Raw genomic sequence first — 20523 nt, 5'->3', positions numbered from 1 at the left:
GGGAGACACATTTAGCTGCAATGAAGCTATGGTTTTGTCATTTAGTATCAAAGAATTAATTTCTTTGCAAACATTTAGTTTCATAGCGAATATTTGGCAAAATTTAATAAGAAAAGATTAACTTAGCCGTGACATGGTCCCTTTAATGTGGTTTGAAAATTAGAATTTGAAGTTAAAAATTAGTAGATACGATGGACACCGATACAGTCCCCTGACAACCAGGGGCGCTCTTGCGTAGGGGTCAACTGTCTGGTGGCGTTCCAAAAATAATGTTTTTTTCTATCACTTTTTTAAACCTTTTAAAATTTCACTCAAACATGTCAAATTCACGTGTACCTCCGTCTTACTCTACAAAGGACAAAGTCGTTGAAAAAATATTCTCTTTGTTGAATGTAACATCTTACAAATAAATCTTGCCCTCCTGCCGTTGTACCAGCGTTGCAATCAATTTGGTTTTAGGAACAAATGCTTTTATGCTGCGTAAAAGTTTTTTTTGGAGGGGATATGGGGCAGGAGGGGGTGGGGATGCATAAGATTTTGCATCCTCTGAAAGTCTGTGGGTTGGAGGGGTACTGGAAAGCATCTTAGGTTTGAGTTGGGGCCACTCATAAAAAATTGCCTCGAATTGCAAAATCCTCATAGGCCCCCGTACTATATATGATGAACGCTCCCTAAGAATTCAGCGGCTTCTGCCTCTACGCATGCGTTGTATCCTTCCCCATGGTATGCCATAAACATACGGGGAGTGAAAAACTGGTTGGCCGTGTTGTGTTGTGGGAATGCACCACACAGGTTTTTTGACAGCTTTTGACACTTGTGACCGTGCACGTGACAACACTCGGAGCAACAGAAGGTTAAAGAGTCAACCTCATCAGCGGCTTGCTGAGGACTTTCTCCCCACTTGGCAGCTTCGAGATCTACATCAATGTCACGCAACGCTTCCTTCCATGTCATGGGCTCCTTGGTATGAACACCTTTGTCGGGATGTCTTGGAGAGACGAGCAGAATCTCACCTTCGCCAACCTTGATTCCTTCCGTGTATACATCTTGTTTATCGTAATAATGAACTTTAAACCTGAGGAGGTTAAACAGAATAAGACAATTCTCACTGCGTCTTTAGTCACTTTGAACTCGCTCTTTGTGCGGCTTTGTAGCCGAACGAAGCAAAATGCGAAATTTAATTCAATAGGCCCTTTAACCGATACGGCGGCAGTTTTGAATTCTATTGTTTCAGGTAGCTATTATAGGATGCTCAGGGGGAAAATACATATTTATTGCCCCCCTGAGCATCCCATAATGTTTGCCACACAAAAGTCGATTTAATAAACTTTCTTTTAAATGACCTTAAAACGTCGGTTATTTCACCTGTAGCTTCTAGGCTGGTTACCCTGTGGCTTCAGAACAAACTTCTCCTTGATGTCCTCAATGACGTCACGCCCATCCAAACCAATGAACGAACAGTGTAGCTTTTTGCGCGCCAGTGACAAGGCATTCAGCAAGCTGTCCCCCCATTCAGAGTCACGAGTCTTTTCGCCACCGTCCACAACAACTATCTTGGGCAGACGCTTCTTCAAAAGCGGCAAAATGGCGAGGTTTTCAATATGGCCGCCATCACTGAGGCGCAAGATAGGCGGGGGCATGGGACCTTCGTGGACAACGTACAACATGTCTCGAATAAACCGGACCAACGGCAGATTGGTAATGCACCATCTGAAAGGGGAAATGAACAATTATACAAATGCTTCAATGAGCGGTTGCACATATAGCAGCGACACTTATAATGAGTCTGTTTTAAACACGATCCTTGGCATTTTATTTGAAATGTAATAAAGCAAACAAAGGCGCCACAAATACCAAGAAAACACTTCAAAAATGAACCCACTGCACCGATAAATCATCTCAGAATCGCAATGAACAAAAAAATTCTTGTATGACGAATACATTTTTTTTTAAAAAAAATATTTTTCTCCTTGCCTACCTTGCCACTTTTTCTGCTTTGCTTGGATTTCTGTTCCCAGTCTTCATCAGGGCTAAAACTGCTATCATTGACAAAATGACAAAGAAGACGAAAACTCCGATGGCAACCCACATCTCGCTCCCCCCGGCAAAGTATACCAGAGGAAAGGTTATCAGGGGGAGACCTCGAATGCCTTCAATGACAAAAGGTAATACCTGACAAATAAAAAAAAAATAGAAGAAACGAAATTGTTATACTCTGTTATAGTTTCATAGGGTAACGAAAGTCATTTTGCCTAGGGTAACAGTAGCTTGATTCCCGCACTCGCACGCGAATTAGCACGTGTATCGATCTTTACTCAAAGACCAAAGCAAATTTTAAGTACCCGTCTGTTTATGTCGGGTATAACAAAACATGTAATGACTGACCACACGGGAAACAGTGCACTTTGTCGGCGTTTCACCGTGGACCCTCAATGCTCCCTTCGGTTCATCAGAACTGACTTTTTTCCTTAGAGTCAGGCATTAATTACTCGATCTTGAGTGCATGAGCTCACCCTCAAACAGCAGTTTTCTCTTTTTAAGCCTTCTACGTCAGAGACCATGGGTGCACCCATACTCAGTCCCAATACGGTTTGCAACTGTTTGAAGCTTTCCACTGACTGCTCGTAGGCTCCCATGTGTCGAGCAACTGCGGCGGCTGAAATTGCCATGGCAGCTGACAGGTCAATGTCTCGAGGGACGAGCTTGTGTTCAAATTGTTGCTCTTGTGGTCGACGATCCAGGCGCTCTATTTCAGTTGGGGACATTACAAGAAGCCCATACGTCAGCTCGGCCTCGGACTCAGCAACGCGCCATTCATTAACGACGATATTTGACAGATACTGTGGCTTGATTCCCTGCAAGTCGGCAAGACTTAAAGGTCCTGCTTCGTTTTCAGCGAGAGGTGGGCGCTTTACTTGTGAGACGCAGGTCCATCTTAGGAAAATGTCTTCAAAGCCAATTCCACTACACCCTGTTGCACCGATGCTGGCATCTGTGTAAAAAGCTTTCTGCAACCGCCATCTGAAAGTATCACACAACAATCATCATTGAAGCTTTACTGACTAACAGCGATATAAGATCCAGTCAGGAACCTATTACCATTATTTTTAGCTTAGCGGCGTTCCCGCGGAAATTACTGCTTCGGACTGCATTCAGCTACTACTTTGCGAGAAAATACTGAAATAATCGCTTGAAATGCTTTCCTCACACTCCGAAAGTACAACACAATAATCATCATTGAAGCTTCACAGATCAACGGCGTTATTAATATAAAATACAGTAAACTACACATCGTTTTTACATCGAAAACCAATTCAGTTATATTACACAAAACGCGCCAGACCGCTGGAGTCACTGAGGTATTTGCATTGAAGCCTGAAGCCCAAGACTGTTTTAGTGGATCACGAAAAAGTGTTCGTTCTGGTTGAGCAATGCAGTGGAGGTATGAAAAAAACTGTCCTGTTTACGACTCTCGATATATCCCCAACCTGCAGGCTATATTCCAGCGTATTACCTGTTAAAGACATATACAAGGCGCTGTTGGAGAGCTCCCAGCGCAGGCACGACCCAGAAAACGATTCCAGAGGCAAACAGTAGTCGATAGAACAAGTGATCAGAATACTCAACACCAATTATGGTCGCCCTAAACACTTTCCAATAAACGCCATAAGCGTACACATAAACCACCAGAACAACAGACGATTTGCGTCTAAGAACTGGAAAGAAAAACCACACGAAAATGCTGAAGGAAAAGATTAGGAGCTGCACCCAAGTGGGTGTTCGCTTAAAGTAGAAAAAGATGAAAAATGGAATGAAGGTAAAAGCAAGCAAGAGGCCAGACACAGCAGAAACGATGTAAAACTTGGCGGAAATTCTAGCGCTAAATCGTTCAGCGAGCAAGTAGCAAAATACGAAAATCATTGCCAGGGAAGAAAACAAGACGATCCTGTCGTAAGCATTAGTCCCGGCTTCTATACTGCAACGGGAACTGGCATTAGCTGCGGTTATTACAAGCAACTCTGCTGGTGTCCCTGTGACATCCTCACATGTTTCGTCTTCTGCTCGCAGTAAATCCCCGAAAATGAAATCGATGGCATACGCTAAGGGGCAAATATTACATCCCCACATGGTTATAGGCATTGCAACAGAAGCAAACAGCATCAGAGAAAGCAATATCATTGTGTCCAAGATTCCATGGAGCGGGTTCTGCCAGTTGCACATATATCCAACCCTTTCTCTCATGTGATTGAAGAATTCCTGATGCCATTTTGGATCGTCTTTCTTTCCATGTCTGTATTTCCAGTCCAGGTAGGCTGTGCCTGTGTAACCGCCCCCTGACACGCAGCTCAGGTAGTCAATCTTGGTTTTGCGCTGTAAAAGTCTGCGCAGAACTCCAGAGCAGAAGGCCGCTGACCGAATACCACCTCCAGAGAATGCAAGACCTGTTTCCGCCATTGATACTTAAAAAAAAAAAACGAAAAAAAGGCATCAGCTAAGCATTACATGTTCGGCTTTAAGAATAGTCGAGAAGAAAACCCTCGGTTAAATGAAACGTAAACGTAAAAAAAATTTAAACTACGAGTAGTGCCTCATTTTTCTAAGGGTCAATCGATTGGGCGAGCCCGGAAACTAGCGATAAAAATACCTAATAGTAAAGAGGCACGTATCTGCCTCGTCCCCAGGCGCCTGTCGGCCAGATGGTTTAGGCGGGAAAACAGGGAGCGCGGGGGTTGATGGTTAGGTTAAGGGCCGTTTTCCTATCCGCATCAGACCCACAACGCCAAGCGAACCGTGCACGACCACGCATGAGGACGCCTGGGGACAAGGCAGGGCAAGTATGGGAAATGATTGCTGCGAGGCTGCGAAAGGAGAGTCGACGTACTTCGCGACTCGTCAAGGCGTATTCAGTGAAACTGCTGATAAGTCAGACGACAAAAATAACGCGGAGAGTAGATCTGTTACAACAACAAAAAACGCCCTTTACTGCAACGGAAAGCAGCTTTTCAAAAAAGAAAAAAGCCCAAGAATTCATGGCTCGGACAATTGTGCAAACGGAATGATCGTTAATCGACCGTTTAAGTTTTTCTGACGTACGGTCAAAATGGCTGTTTACGTAGTAGTAATGGCAATCAAACGCACCTAAAATCGTCCCTTTCCTACTTAGTATTTGGTAAACGAAACTTTCTTGTTTGGTAAACCAAAATATCTCCTTTGTCTTACTTTAACTCATGCAGTCACTAAATAAAAATCTGTTAAATTCAAATCACGGTATTCAGTTCCCGGTATAGGGTTAAACTTGCTTGAAGGAAAGAATATCACTATTTAGCAACTTACCTCGTAAAAAAATTGATCGATTTGACGGCCAAGATAGAGTTAATCGACTTTCCTTTAAACAGTATGACTGTTTTTCAGATTGTCGTGCACGAATAAAGAGAGGTTTGATTAAAAATTAATTTCACTACTAAAAGCTTATTAAGTTATGTTGATCTGTGGGCAGGTGTCTTTTTCCGGCCTTGGTCAAAAGCCGATATCGTGAACTTCCTCAGATCACGCCATTTTTAAAATATCGTTCTATCTTATGCACGGTTTAGTGCCGTTTTAACACAACACCCATTTCTTAATAATAAAAAAGTTGATAAACGGGAAAACTGCTGCCATTTTTTGAACTACACTTTTCAAATCTTGAAATATTTTACTCGCGATAATGGCCTTAATTTGGTCACAATAAAGAACCTGTCGCTAATGCAGCTCATATTTCACATGGCTAAAAGTGCTTTTGAACTTCCTTTCCAAGTGTAATAACGACGTGAAGAAAACGACGTGAAATGCCTTAGTTTTGTTTTAACGACCTTGTCCTTTGTCGAGTTTAAGCCTGCGTTACGCTCACTGTGACAGTGCTAACGAATCCTTACGAAAACACCGCTGACCAAAGCATAAATGGACTGCTTTGTAAATTGAGAGAACATGGTTTCTTGGTTCCAGGCCCCCAACCTTATTTTAGGTTAATATTATTCCTATCCATTTGCTCTTTGGGGAATCGTGGTGCAATATAAGATCTTGGAGTCCTGGCTTATTGAATAATTTTTAGAGGTTTATTTGGCTGTTAAGCTGTCTAAATAAGCCATTTCGTTTAATTAGAGCTGTTTAATTAACTATTTCTTCTAGGTTGTGGGAAACTCGCCATTCTTGAGGAAAACTTGCATGTTAAAATATTTTTAGCATTCCTTTAAAATCTAGTTTTAGTTCATGTTTCTAACACGTTGCGAGCAGAGCCTCTTTACGAAAGACTCGGCTAGCAGGGTGTATTGTTGCTAGCATAAACATTATTCATTGAGGTAATCGAAATCCTTGCCCACTCAATGGTATCTTTTTCAAGAACTGCATGACTGAATAATGATAATAGTTTTTGTTTTACGTGTGGTTACAACTTCTGTGCAGCGCTAGCCTGCAATGCGGCGTATTTTAGCGAACAAACGCATTTTGATCGCGCGAGCGCCTTCTTGAATTCATACTCGGGAGAGGATTGGCGAGAGAAGAGAAAACGCGTCTTAGGGAATGTTCAATCCAAACCTTTCTCCGCCCACATCGAACATCGCAGCGAATCTACTTGATCGCGAGCTAGTACTGATACCTCGCGTGCCCACGGAAAACGCCTGCCCTACAGGCTAGTGCAGCGCCAGCGATGATAGGTCCGTTGACTTAAGGTTGCTGGTTATGGTTTAGATATTCACATATTTTGCATTGCATCGCAGCGACACCAATAATGTTGGCTCAGAAATCACATTTAGAAAAAATGTGTGTAGGTTTTGCCATTGAGAAAATTGAGGCTGCTGTGACGTTGAAATTCGTTGCCATGACAACGACAAAAGTTGTCAGATACCATATTTTGATCTTCTGACAGTGCAGTATATTGTATGCGTAGAAACGAGAAATTGGTTTTTGATCATACTTGGAAAGGAAGTTCAAAAATACTTTTAGCCATGTGAAATGTGAGCTGGCATCAGCGATAGGTTCTGCTTTGAAAACAAATATACAAAATTAAGGTCATTACCACGGGTAAATTATTAATGATTTGAGAAGTGTAGGACAAAAAAGGCAGCAGCCTTTCCCAATAATTAACTTCCTCTTTTTTTAGAAATAAAAAGTGGAAGTTTGGAAAAACGAAAAATGCTGGGCTCTGGGTGCACAATCCGCAGGCAAGTGCATGTTTCCACAGCTTTTTCGAGTCCTCCAAATCTTTCACGAGTGTTTTTATAACTCGATAGGAACACGGAGAAAATGTTTCCTATTTCTTTTAGAAAACAATACTAGAAAAATAGAACTTTAGAAAGGAATATTACGGATATCCCCGGGTTGACCCCTAAAGAGAGGCACGTTCCTCATGACAGGCATCACAAAGTGTCCTCATTGATAAAAGTTCACCAAAACACACCAAATTCTGTCAAATATGAAGTAATATTGAAATGTCAAATAACACAGTCAAACATGAAGTACTCATTAAACAATATTTGCGTTCAATCCGGACATAAGTCCAGCATAGTGAAGTACGGCTTTAAGCGCACGCTTTCTGGACTTTCTAACTGCGTGTTTGAGCCAGGGACGGCAAGCTGAACCGGAAGTGGAACGTCTTTGGCGCGTATTAGCGAACTTGTGTTCATAAATTCAAGTTGTTAGTGCTAAAACAAAGGCTTTCTAACTTATTTTTGGAGGTTAAAGCTCGCCAAAAACTTTAAACATTCGCCTTCCGGTTGCCGTCCTTAGCTCAAAAACGTCTGTGCTTAAGTTCTCTATTAATAACGGTTCTAAACCGTACGGAAGATTTAACGATATCAATAAACGGGCGTGAGGAAGTTCACGATATCTGCTTTTGTCCAAGGTGAAAAGGCCGGACACCTGCCCACAGAAACACGTAACTTAATAAGCCTAACGTAGTGAAATTAATTTTTTATTACTCCACGATTTATTCGTGCACCATAAACTGAACGACAGTCATTCTGTTTGAAGAAAAGTCGATTTACCCTTATCCTGCCGTCGGATCATTCAATTTTTACGTGGATCTTCAATTTCCCAAACAAGGTAGGTTTGATTAATAGTTGGTGCAATCTATAACTTGATACCGGTAAAACTAATACGGTGAAGTGAGTTTCTCAGTAGATTGGCCGAGTGAGGAATCGCGAGCGCGCGAAAAAAATTACCTCGCGCCTGCTCGCGGTAGATATAGCCTGCGTAGCAGCAGGGTAGCTCGCGGCATCTCCTTGTGCGGAAGTATTTTCGCGCGTGCTCCCATGCTCGCCCAATCGATTGTGTTGTCAACCTCCTTGTATATTTTACGTTTTAGAAAACGCCTTTACTGTGGAACCTCGATATAACGAAGGGCCAAGGAACTGGCAAAATATATTCGCTAAAACGAGGTTTCGTTACATCGGAATTTTTTCCTATATATTTCACTTTTACTGGAACGAAGAACATGAATATCGTTCCTTATACCAAGGATTTTCGTTATATAGAGGTTCGTTAAATCCAGGTTCCACTATATTTGGAGAGACTACCAACTTCATTTAGAAAGACTTTCTCCTAGATCCTAGCTCCTCCCGACTTCAGGAGGATCCCTTTCTGTGTATATGTAAATATTCCTCTCTTCGCACGCTTGCGTTTATTTTTTACCACCGGCGGCCACCATTTCTGTTTGTTGTTCTAAAGCAGTATATAAAGACATCAAGAATGCTTGGAGCATATTCAACGTATTACAAAATCGGAATAGCGGCTAAATCGAACGGACATTTGGATTTATTCTTTGCATTCTCACTTCGGACTGCAAATACCGGTAAGGTCAATCGAACGCATCCTTACAGACAATTGTAAATTCATTTGATAAGAAGTGTTTTACATGCAACCCTGATTGTGAAGTTTGTCACGGGCTACGACTTTTTTGTCAAATCGTCATGTTTGCTTCCGTGTTATGGTTTTTATTTCCCCGTAAAGCAAGTCTGCAAGCAATATACTTTGCAGGTAATTCTATTTGCAATTACCGCCATTTCGTATGTTGTCAAAAGTTTTATTTTGTTTGATTGCAAGTTGAATGCCAAGTGTCCTGATCGGACTGTTATAAAAATAGTATTCAGTTTTTACTTTCCTTGTTATCCGAATTTTTAATATTTCTTCTCTATGTAATTGGCTTGACTCTCTCGTCCGCAGAGGCTCCTTCAACAGATGGTGGAAGGCGAAAAACACGAAAAATGAAAAAAGGGGGAGCGCGGGGTACGACGGGAAAGGCGAAACGCTGCTATTCTCCCCAGCCTCCACACGCTTACTTTTCACCTCTCCCCATTTCCCAGCCCGTACTGCGGAGGAGAGATTTGGCGCGATATAAATCTAAACCAACACCGAGTGGTTTTCTTTTCAAGCATTCGTAAAGTAACGTGTAATGTTTTTTTTTCCTATTTTAAGCATCAATGGCGGAAACAGGCCTTGCCTTCTCTGGAGGTGGTATCCGGTCAGCGGCCTTCTGCTCTGGAGTTCTGCGCAGGCTTTTACAGCGCAAAACCAAGATCGACTACCTGAGCTGTGTGTCAGGGGGCGGTTACACAGGCACAGCCTACCTGGACTGGAAATACAGACATGGAAAGAAAGACGATCCAAAATGGCACCAGGAATTCTTTGATCACATGAGAGAAAGGGTTGGATATATGTGTAACTGGCAGAAACCGCTTCAAGGAATCTTCGACACTATAATATTGCTTTCTCTGATGTTTTTTGTTTCTGTTGCAATGCCTATAATCGTGTGGGGATGCAACATTTGCCCCTCAGCGTACGCCATCGATTTCATTTTCGGGGATTTGCTACGAGCAGAAAACGAAGCATGCGAAGATGACACAGGGACACGAGCAGAGGTGCTTGTAGTAACCGCTACTAATGGCACTTCCCGTTGCAATATAGAAGCCGGGTCTAATGCTTACGACAGGATCGTTTTGTTTTCTTCCCTGGCAATGATTTACCTGTTTTTCTATTTGCTGGCCAAAAGATCTAGTGCTAGATTTTCTGCCAAGTTCTACATCGTTTCCGCTGTGTGCGGCCTCCTCCTCGCTTTTACCTTCATTCCATTTTTTATCTTTTTCTACTTTAACCGAACTCCCACTTGGGTGCAGCTCCTTATCTTTTCTTTCAGCATTTTTGTGTGGTTTTTCTTTCCAGTTCTTAGACGTAAATCGTCTCTTGTTCTGGTGGTTTATGTGTACGCTTATGGCGTTTATTGGAAAGTGTTTAGGGCGACCATATTTGGTGTTGAGTATTCTGATCACTTGTTCTATCGACTACTGTTTGTCTCTGGAATCGTTTTTTGGATCGTACCTGCGCTTGGAGCTCTTCAACAGCGACTTGTATATGTTTTTAACAGGTAATACGCTGGAATATAGCCTACCGGTCGGGGATAAATCGAGAGTCGTAAAAAAAATACCTTTCATATTTTTTTTTTTTCAAAACTAAAAATTATTCCGATTATAAGCTAAAAAAGTAATGGAAAGTTGCTTTGCACTCTATATCTTTCCAGTGGGGACCGGTTATTGGGTTGGGGGAAAAGAGGAAAAAAAAAATAAGGGTTGGGGGGTGAAAGAAAGAAAAAATAAGGAAGGGAGAAGAGAGAATGAGTTTGGGGTTGAGTGAATAGAAAGCTAGGGTAGTCACGTCCAGGTTCTATTGTAATCACCCTCGGCTTGTGCTATTTATACTTATACTGATAATAATACACACCCCTGGTCGGTAATCGTAAGGAATCAGTCCAAGCAACCCATAATTAAAAGCAACGCTATCGTCTTGGATCCCCTGGGGTTGGGGTCGATAACCAGTGGCTGGGTCCAGGTCCACGTAAGTTTAATTTTTATTATCATCATAATGATATTAGAAAAGGAACTACATACAGTAACCATATACATATACAAAGATGGGGAAAAATACACTAAAAAAGAAAAATACCGGTATACTAAAAAATAAAAAAAAAAAATACTATATAAAAATAAAAATCATATAGAGGAGATGACAAAAAAAAGGGTTATCTAAAACACCAAACCCCTCAATAATATTATACACCCCCGAAAAACCCCCAAACCGGCTCCTGTCGGGAGACCTATAATCTCCGGGGGTCCCAGGTCAAAAGAGAGACAATCACCGTTTGTTGACAAAATACGCCAGAGGCGAGCGCATCACCACAAATCTCCTATCACAGAGATAACACACTTTACAAATTTTATTGAGAGGACAATAATTTCCCAGAAAGCGCTTTTGGGGTCAATGGGGATAAAAAGAGCGTGTATACTTATATTACAAAGAAGGGGAAATTTAAACAGGATGCGAGGCATACGACACTTTAAATAAAGACACACTTCCCCCCCCTAACACATTAACTGCCCAAGGCCTTCGGGCTTTTATAACGGAACAATTAATCCCGGTTTTAGGGAAAATTTACCCCAAAAAAAGAACCGCCCTGGGGCCAGGGGGGTGGTTTTGCCATTTTTTTTTGGAAAAAGGATTTTTTTAGCCAAAGCGCAATCAGACCTCTCGCTTGAAACAATATATCGACGACATTGTTTCTCCCTCTAATCTTGGACACAAATAGGGGGGTTATAAAGTAGATTAAACAACAAAAAAATCATCATCCTACAATCAACTACATAGCAGCAATTATGATAGAGAGAGAAACTCCATCAACTGCCTACAAACCAGTACTAACAAAAGAAGATAGATTCAAGCAAACTCAAAGATTTATATAAGCAAACTATTACCCCTTGGGGTAACTAACAGGGGGTTAGAAAGGGTTTAACAAAAGGAGAAGCTTGGAAATGCTTAGAAAAAAAATTGGAGAAAAAACCAAGCACTTCCAATCAAATCATATCCCGAGAGGGGATACAGAGAGCCTAGTCCAAAGAACTCTCGCGAGAGTTAATTTTGAAAACATAAAGCGGGCTAACACGAAACAAAGTACCAACCAACAAAGAACCTAAGGGAGGTTCGTGGAAGTTTTTTAAGCGGAGGGGGGGTGGTTTAGAAAAGAAAAATTATATAGAAGAAGAATGTGTGAGATTTGTCCCAATATACCCCAATGTGCAAATATAACCAAATTTTTTTTTTTTACACCTGGCATAGACACAAAGATGATAATAGAAAAAATAGAGGTGTTTTTTTGTTCTCACAAAAGAGTTAGATTCTCGCAATATAGAGAGAGACTTGGGGTAGAAGAGAGAAAGATAATTGATGAAGATATAGAAAGATATGTAGGAAGATTGTTAAGAAGTAAAAGAATGATGATATTATAAAAAAAACATTGTAATAAAAAAAAAGAGCTGTTTAATAGTTGTGTAGTATTTGAGGGGAGTAATTCTTATTACAAAAAAAAAACTAATAACATCAACGAAGATAATTAACAAAAAAAAGAATGATTTGTGTTAAAATATTAAAATATAGATCGCCGATCGAAGGAAAGAAAAAAAAAGAAATAAAGAAAATTTTTGATTTAATCTACTATGATATGATCGAATAGATTAAAATAATGTGTAGAGGAAAGGAAGTAAATCTACTAGAATAGAACAAATAATAAATTGAGTGTCAATGTAGCTATCGGGATAAGGAAGAATGAATGACAACTAAGAAAAAAAGAAATGGGTCCTAGGGGAATTTTAGGGAAAAAGTAGCGAGTAAGTAATGAGTTTTGGTTATATTTGAGTCTTATTTTGTCATTAGGCTGTAATTGAACATTGGTATGTGGGTTTATTTTTATTAAAACAAACAACCATCGTTTGACAAAACAAACTACAGCGAGCCTAATTAAAAAAAATAAATAAAATTTGGCTTTTGTAACGCAATACCACCTAGCATTACCAAACATGAAGCAAATACTCATGAAAAACTGGCATTTGATAAAACAACAACCATTGCTCAAGTAAAATATTCAAATTACCTCTCCTTATATCATACAAAAGGGGGAGGTTTTTTAAAAAAAATACCAAGAACAAAAAAAAAAAAAAAAAAGCAATTCCCCGTTCCGAGGATTTGGAGAGGGTTAACTAATTATTATTAAAAAAGTAATAATAGTTATTATTGAAGAAAAAAAAAAAGAAGTTTATTGTAGTTTATAATAAAATAATAAGAATAGATCTTATCTGTACGGAGAATGCTCCGACAGAGATATGTTTAGGGAGAAAGCGCTGGAGATTATTAGGGAGGAGGGAGGATAATGCTCCGAAGAATAGGGAGGAGGGAGGATAAAACAACCCTAATAACAGGACCTCTCGAGTATACTTAGAGACGTATAGTTGTTCCAAGGTTCAAAGGTCACTGAGGTTTTATACTCTTTTTTATCCATTAACTTGTTAGAGTGTCAGAGGTGTTCATATTTTCGAGATCGATACAGTACAAATACAGTGCTCTAGGGCCATAAGAAAGAATTTTTTAGACCTCCATTGAATTGCGGCAGGGAACAAGAGTTAGAGGCGAATTAGAAAGTACGATTTTACCTACGATCATCGCAAGCGACATGATTGCGCCATGACTAGAACACGAATCGCGCTGTATAACTGAATCTATTAGCGACCTTCAGATTTGACCACGAGTACGAGATCGAGTACAAGTATGACTTTGCAATTTCGACACAATTGTATCCCCCAAACTATAACTCTTTCCTGTTGCTCAATAACACACAAATAAACGTTAGGGATAAGATTGCTGTGTTAAGTGATTATAGGAGGGCACGGAATTTGGTTTGAAAACTCGTACTCGTACTCGTAGTCCAATCTGAAGGTCGCTATAATATCCTTACGACAGACGCGCGCGCGCGGCGGGTTATAAGCTTGTCGCAGTACAGACATATGCGAGAAAGTCTTACCGTGTCAATCGGCCCTAGAGCTTTCCCGAGGTAGTTTTGATGGGAGAAACCATTAAACGTTTGAAAAGTCTTTCAAAAACGATGTGTAGTTTAGTTTTCTTCTTGTCACCGTTGATCAGTGAAACTGCAATGATGATTGTTGTGTTGTACTTGCAGATGGCGATTGCAGAAAGCTTTTTACACAGATGCAAGCATCGGTGCAACAGGGTGTAGTGGAATTGGCTTTGATGATATTTTCCTAAGATGGACCTGCGTCTCACAGGTAAAACGTCCACCTCTCGCTGAAAACGAGCCGGGACCTTTAAGCCTAGGCGACCTGCGAGGAGTCAAGCCACTGTACCTGTCGAACATTGTCGTTAATGAATGGCGCGTTGCTGAAACTGATGCAGGGTGGAAGTATGGACTTCTTGTAATGTCCCCAACTGAAATAGAGCGCCTGGATCGGCGACCACAAGAGCAACAGTTTGAAGACGGGCTTGACCCTCACGACATTGACCTGTCAGCAGCCATGGCAATTTCAGCCGCCGCAGTTGCTCGACACATGGGAGCCTACGGGCAGTCAGTAGAAAGCTTCAAACAGTTGCAAATCGTGTTAGGTCTCAGTACGGAAGCTCCCATGGTCTCTGACGTAGAAGGCTTAAAAAGAGAAAACTGCTGTATGAGGGTGAGCTCATGAGATAGGGTTATTTATGACTGCCTTGAGGAAAACTGTGAGTTTTGTTTCCCTCAACCCTCAATGTAGCCCGTGGTGGAGTCGAAGGAAACATTGAGGGTCGAAAGTAAAACAAAATGCACTGTTTCCCTTGAGGTCATTAATTAATAGTTTTATTATACCTGCCATAAATACTTTGTCATGCTAATACAAGTAAATTAATTAGAGAAAAATACGAGAAAAGTGCATGACTGAAGAATAATTGGGGGAAACTAAATTACCATACATACTAAAAGTTAAGAAGTAAAATTTTAACACGGCCCAAAGTTAACCTTAATACATTTGCATACTTGTTACTCACAAGTTCACCAGATTGATAGTTTATATTATAGTTTCCTTAGTTTACTCTCACTCCTAAACAGATAAACTGAGAAATGCGCACTTAGGGGAAGTATGACTTTTGTCACCCTAGGAAATTATAACCGGGTATAAAAATTTCTTTTTTACTTTTTTTATTTGACAGGTATTACCTTTTATTATTGAAGGCATTCGAGGTCTCCCCCTGATAACCTTTCCTCTGGTATACTTTGCCGGGGGAAGCGAGATGTGGGTTGCCATTGGAGTTTTCGTCTTTTTTGTCATGCTGTCATTGATGGCAGTTTTAGCCGTGATGAAGACTGGGAACAGAAATCCAAGCAGACTAGAAAAGGTAGCAAGGTAAGCAAGGGAAAAGAGATTTTCAAAAATGTATCTTTTATGCAATTTGCTCCATTGCGATTCGGAGATATTTTTGTCGGTGGTACTTGTGACACCGTTGTTTGCTTTATGGCATTTCAAATAAAACGAGAAGGATCGTGTTTACAATAGTCTCAGTACAAGTATAGCTGTTATTTAATAATAATAAATCTAGTGCATTACATTAAAAATCTCAATGCCCTTACAAGTTAAAATATTTAAAATTACAATAGGATAAAATACTTAATTCTTAAAATCTAAAGTTCATTAAAAATACTAAAATTCATAAAAAATACTGAAGTTCATTATAAAATACTAAAATTCATTAAAAAAGAAAAATACTAAAGATCATTATTGAATAAAAACGTTTCAAGCTTAGTTTTAAAAAGTGTCAACCGATGGAGCACTTCTCACATCAAGTGGGAGACTGTTCCACAATGTTGGCGCGCAAGATGAAAAAGCGCACCCACCGTAATTCTTGGTCTTAAAGACTGGTCTCTGCAGTCGCAGGTGATCATTGTTTGAATGAAGTGCAACAGTCCATGAATCGAAGGTGAAGGTAAAGTCTGCGTTCGAGCCCAGTGGCCCATCAGGCTACAGAGTTTATCCCGGTTTCCATAGCATGAGGCGACTAGAAGTATTACTACTCACCCTGGATGGGATGCTAGTCCATGAGCATTAAATTCGCCGGTACCCATTTATACATAAAGGACGAAGGATAACCCGAATAGGTTCATTGTGTCATTCAGACAACAAATGAGGATCTTGATAAATAGATTGTTGTATTTCGGTATAAGCTATGCCATCATCAGACTAATAAAATTAACATACAAGCTAGATCTTATACTGTGAGTGAGGAGACGGAAACAATAAGTTTACTCAGGAGAATAGATAAAGTTCTCTGCTGGATTTTGGTCCATTGTTCAGGGAAGGTGCTAGGCGTTTGATATAATAAGCCTCTTTGTATAGAAGAAGATTCCAGTTGTGATCACAGTCTAATACCGTTGTATTATCACGGACAACATGGGTGAAATATTCTTTGTCATTACTGATAGAAGGTGGAGCAATTTCAGTGTTTAAATTATCAGTGTTATCAGTGTTTAAATTACACCCGGGTGCATGGAGAAAGGCACTGCGAGGGTTAAGCGTCTTCAGTGCCCAAGAACGCAACACAGTGACCCCGGCCAGGACTTGAACCCGGACCAATTGAGTCCGGAGTCAAGCGCACTAACCTTTAGGCTACAGCGTCTCTAATCTCTGGATTGAAGCATTCGTATAATTGTTTATTCCCCTTTCAGATGGTGCATTACCAATCTGCCGTTGGTCCGGTTTTATCGAGATCTGTTGTACGTTGTTCATGAAGGTCCCATGCCCCCGCCTATCTTGCGCTTAAGTGATGGTGGCCATATTGAAAACCTCGCCATTTTGCCGCTTTTGAAGAAACGTCTGCCTAAGATTGTTGTTGTGGACGGTGGCTACAAGACTCACGACTCCGAATGGGGAGACAGCTTGTTGAATGCCTTGTCACTGGCGCGCAAAAAGCTACACTGCTCGTTCATTGGTTTGGATGGGCGTGACGTCATTGAAGATATCAAGGAGAAGTTTGTTCTGAAGCCACAGGGAAACCAGCCGAGAAGCTACAGGTGAATACCGTTCTAAGGTCATTTAAAAGAAAGTTTTTTTCGAACGACGTTTGGTGGCTTATTGCTTTATGGGTGAAGCTCTATGTAGAAAACGTAAAGTCTGCGTCGATCCAAGTGGCCCATACCACTGGAGCTTATCCAAGTTTCTGTAGCATTAAGTGGCTAGAAGTATTTCTTCTCCCTCCTGGATGGGATGCTAGCCCATCGCAAGGTTACCCCCAGCATTAATTTACCGTTACCCATTTATACACCTGGGTGGAGAGAGGCACTATGAGAGTAAAGTATCTTGCCCAAGAACACAACACAATGACCCCGGCTAGGTCTCGAACCCGGACCGCTCGATCTTGAGTCCAGCGCGCTAACCATTTGGCCACCGCGCCTCCCGGAAGCTCTTTGTATAATAATGCAATTGAATTAAATTTAGTATCATGCTTCCTTCGACTGCAAAGCTGGCATGATTCAGATCAGTGAGTTCACCGAAAACCGCTTTTTTAATATTAACTACACAGACGCTGTGAAAAATGTATTATTCTGTTTTTAAATCTCCTCAGGTTTAAAGTTCATTATTACGATAAACAAGATGTACACACTGAAGGAACCAAGGTTGGCGAAGGTGAGATTCTGCTCGTCTCCCCAAGACATCCCGACAAAGGTGTCCATACCGAGGAGCCCGTGACATGGAAGGAAGCGTTGCGTGACATTGATGTAGATCTTGAAGCTGCCAAGTGGGGAGAAAGCCCTCAGCAAGCGGCAGATGAGGTTGACTCTTTAACCTTCGGTTGCTCCGAGTGTTGTCACGTGCACGGTCCCAAGTGTCAAAAGCTGTCAAAAAACCTTTGTGGTGCATTCCCACAACACAACACGGCCAACCAGTTTTTCACTTCCCGTATGTTCATGGCATACCATGGGGAAGGATACAACGCATGCGTAGAGGCAGAAGCCGCTGAATTCCTAGGGCGCTTGCATGACGAGTGAAAACAGAATACAATACCAAGAGCAACAGTGCTGATTGTCCAGAATCTAAAACGGTTTTCATGATTGTTGTTGTTGTTGTTGTTGTAAAGTGGTGTGGGATCAAAATCTTAGTTTATTTGTTATCATTAAGGTGTCCTATATAAGTAGCGAAACCTTTTGAAGGTATCGCAGTCAATGAGAGAATATTATCCGCTTACTTTAAAAATTAAATTTAAAAAGGGTTGTTTTCCTTACGGTATATAAATGCTCATAAATTTGACCGTGCCATGCAGAGTGGAAAAACAGCTACAACCTAGATTGATTCTGATCCGTGCATTGTGAATTCTGTAATCGAAACATGTGGATTTTCCATTCACAAAATTCTACATAATCACAAAGTAATCAAACTCCAATTTCTGGTAACCACATCTTAACATTGACAGCGGTATGTGACGAGAGAAACAAATATTGTCTTGATCTGCACCTAACCTGAGATCATGCCCTCCTTTCCTACTTATCGCTCCACTCCCTTTTGAAAAAAGAACGCCTGATCGCAGGTTATCTTCCACCCCCCCCCCCCCCTCCCCCGGGGGGATACTCCATATAATGGCCTATACGGGGAGGCTCCGCCCGCAAGGGGTACCTTTTTCAGGCTTTAGGTATATAAAAGGGTATGGATTTCACGAATTTAGGTATATGAAATGGTATGTAAATCCGTCATTTAGGTTTTTAAAAGGGCTCTGAATTAAAATATTTCGAACAGACTCACTTTATGGCTGTATTATTTTAATTTATAAAGCGCAGCATGAAAATGACAAGAAAACGTCCTGTTCTAAGTCTATGCCATGTCTTTAAAGTATATGAAAGGGGTACCTTTTTTCACTAAAAGGTATACGAAAGGGGTACAATTTCATTGAAAATGGTATATAAAAGGGTATGGGGTAAGAGCTTGGGGCGGAGCCTCCCCGTATAAAACTTTTTTGACTGCCCTCCCGGGCTTCCACCAAATCTCAGCACAAGCATTGGAAAGTAACAGTATCAGCAAAAGGAATTAACATTTTGATATTTCGAGCTGTAGACCAAATATCTTTTTAAAAGGCTTTGTGTCTGACATGCCTTCCCACAACACAACAGAGTCACTCAGGACGTTTTTAAGTAAAAAGGCGTTTCCCATCAAAAATGTATTTATTATATTTTTTATATTAGAAAAAGTAACATTAAATTTGTTTAATGAAACAGAAATATATCTTATATTGACAGCATACTTTTCAGCATACCAGTAAGCTAAATTTTGTATCCCCTTTAAATTAAGAACAAATACAGTCAACGCTCACTTAACGGAAACCTCATAAGACGGACACCTGGTGATGGTCCCGTCCTTGCCACTTTTCAGTCATTTTACTGTAAGTACAACTCCCTATAAGACGGACACCTCTCTAAGACAGACAGTTGGAGCCGGTCCCGAAGGTGTCCGTTTTAGAGAGAGTTGACTGTATATCCCTTAGTAATTAGTACAATGTCGTATATGCTATGCGACGAACTAATGTATATATGACCTTACGTAACGTGTGATTGTCATAGACTTTTTGCTTAGTTTCGTGACTTTGAACTCTGTCACGCGGACTGTCACGTTTCTAAACACATGATATTTGAACATGTGATTTTGTGTATGATGATTTTGAGATCGATCAGAATTAAGATTGAGAAATTGTATTTCGGGCGGTTTAGAAATCCGCATTGTTTATCTGGATTTGTCAGATATTCGTTGGAATTAAAAGGAGAAGACAAAAACTCTATTACAGTAATCTAGTTAAAGCGAAGAAGAAAATCACTTCCTTTCTACTGTCTCAAGTTTTAGGAGGCGTGGATTTTGACTTAGTAAATAAAAGCAAATTACTTACATCAGTTGAAGTAGTTCGTACATTGAAGTTTGTCGTTATTTTGTCGTCTCAGCTTATGATAGCGGGTATCCGAAGCATGCCGGGTCGTTTTAGCTGTGGATTTTCGAATTGTTTTCATTATCATATCTGAGGAGTAAGGTAGCGAAGCTTTTGTTCACCTTGGAGGCCCTGACACTTAGCCAATTAAAGCATTTATTATACATTGTAGTCACTAGCTGTCTTCTCATTGGCTAACAGCCTACAGCTAATTCTGGGAATCCGCGCAACCCCGCGCAACCAGTACAGATTAGTGCATAATCTGCTAGCAGAGTTTTCACTAATCTGTAGGTAGCGCGCGCAATGCATGATTTCCAAGAGAAATGTGTCAGGCATCTGGCGGCGAAGGAAATTCATAGTTCGTCGATTCACTTTTTCAAACGAGAAATAGTTTGACCAAAGTTCAAAAATTGCTGGACAATTAAGTCTCGGAAAACACAAAATGACTAACAAAAATTGGGAAGGAACTATTCCACGATTTAGTAGGACGACCATCCGGAATTAGCACAAGTTTTGAAACAGGTTGAAATCGTTTGTCATTACTTCCTTTTCCAGAAAAATAATGTATAATAAAACAATTATTAGATTCGGTTTATGTGATGTTTGGAATAATCAAGGTCTCGGTAAGTGTTATCAGCCTCAGCCTTCGGCTTCGGCTGATAACACTTACCTCGACCTTGATTATTCCGGATATCACAAAAACCTCATCCAATAATTGTTTGTAAACAGTTT

The 20523-nt window shown here is 40.6% G+C and overlaps 2 protein-coding genes across 2 annotated transcripts; one reads left to right on the top strand and one right to left on the bottom strand.

Annotated features, from left to right (window-relative positions):
- Positions 1–567: 567 nt before the first annotated feature.
- On the bottom strand, positions 568–5407 carry LOC144654819 (uncharacterized). Its single transcript, XM_078515038.1, has 6 exons — positions 5335–5407; positions 3515–4460; positions 2514–3021; positions 1979–2172; positions 1366–1710; positions 568–1075 (listed from the first exon to the last, which is right to left on the bottom strand). The coding sequence occupies exons 2-6, from the start codon at positions 4453–4455 to the stop codon at positions 652–654; spliced, it is 2412 nt and encodes an 803-aa protein (XP_078371164.1). The 5' UTR covers positions 4456–4460; positions 5335–5407; the 3' UTR covers positions 568–651.
- A 2642-nt stretch (positions 5408–8049) lies between these two features.
- Positions 8050–18326, top strand: LOC144653552 (uncharacterized). The gene is made up of 6 exons (XM_078513582.1): positions 8050–8076; positions 9448–10393; positions 14027–14534; positions 15046–15239; positions 16556–16900; positions 17452–18326. Exons 2-6 carry the CDS (start codon positions 9453–9455, stop codon positions 17873–17875), a joined length of 2412 nt encoding a protein of 803 aa, XP_078369708.1. The 5' UTR covers positions 8050–8076; positions 9448–9452; the 3' UTR covers positions 17876–18326.
- The last annotated feature ends 2197 nt before the right edge of the window (positions 18327–20523 follow it).

The sequence above is a fragment of the Oculina patagonica genome, chromosome 5, assembly GCF_052425735.1.
Source record: "Oculina patagonica isolate OP01 chromosome 5, crgOcupat, whole genome shotgun sequence".
Lineage (NCBI taxonomy): Eukaryota > Metazoa > Cnidaria > Anthozoa > Scleractinia > Oculinidae > Oculina > Oculina patagonica.
The sequence above is the reverse complement of the archived record's forward strand: the minus strand, read 5'-3'. Positions and strand labels throughout refer to the sequence as shown.

Bases quoted from the DNA above. Each gene is read 5' to 3' on its own strand.
- LOC144654819 (XM_078515038.1), bottom strand. From the start codon at position 4,455: ATGGCGGAAACAGGTCTTGCATTCTCTGGAGGTGGTATTCGGTCAGCG. The intron at 2,173-2,513 runs GTGAGCTCATGC...TTTATTTGTCAG, and splicing joins GAGAAAACTGCTGTTTGAGG to GTATTACCTTTTGTCATTGA. The intron at 1,076-1,365 runs GTGAAATAACCG...TAACCTCCTCAG, and splicing joins AACCAGCCTAGAAGCTACAG to GTTTAAAGTTCATTATTACG.
- LOC144653552 (XM_078513582.1), top strand. From the start codon at position 9,453: ATGGCGGAAACAGGCCTTGCCTTCTCTGGAGGTGGTATCCGGTCAGCG. The intron at 14,535-15,045 runs GTGAGCTCATGA...TTTATTTGACAG, and splicing joins GAGAAAACTGCTGTATGAGG to GTATTACCTTTTATTATTGA. The intron at 15,240-16,555 runs GTAAGCAAGGGA...TTCCCCTTTCAG, and splicing joins AGACTAGAAAAGGTAGCAAG to ATGGTGCATTACCAATCTGC.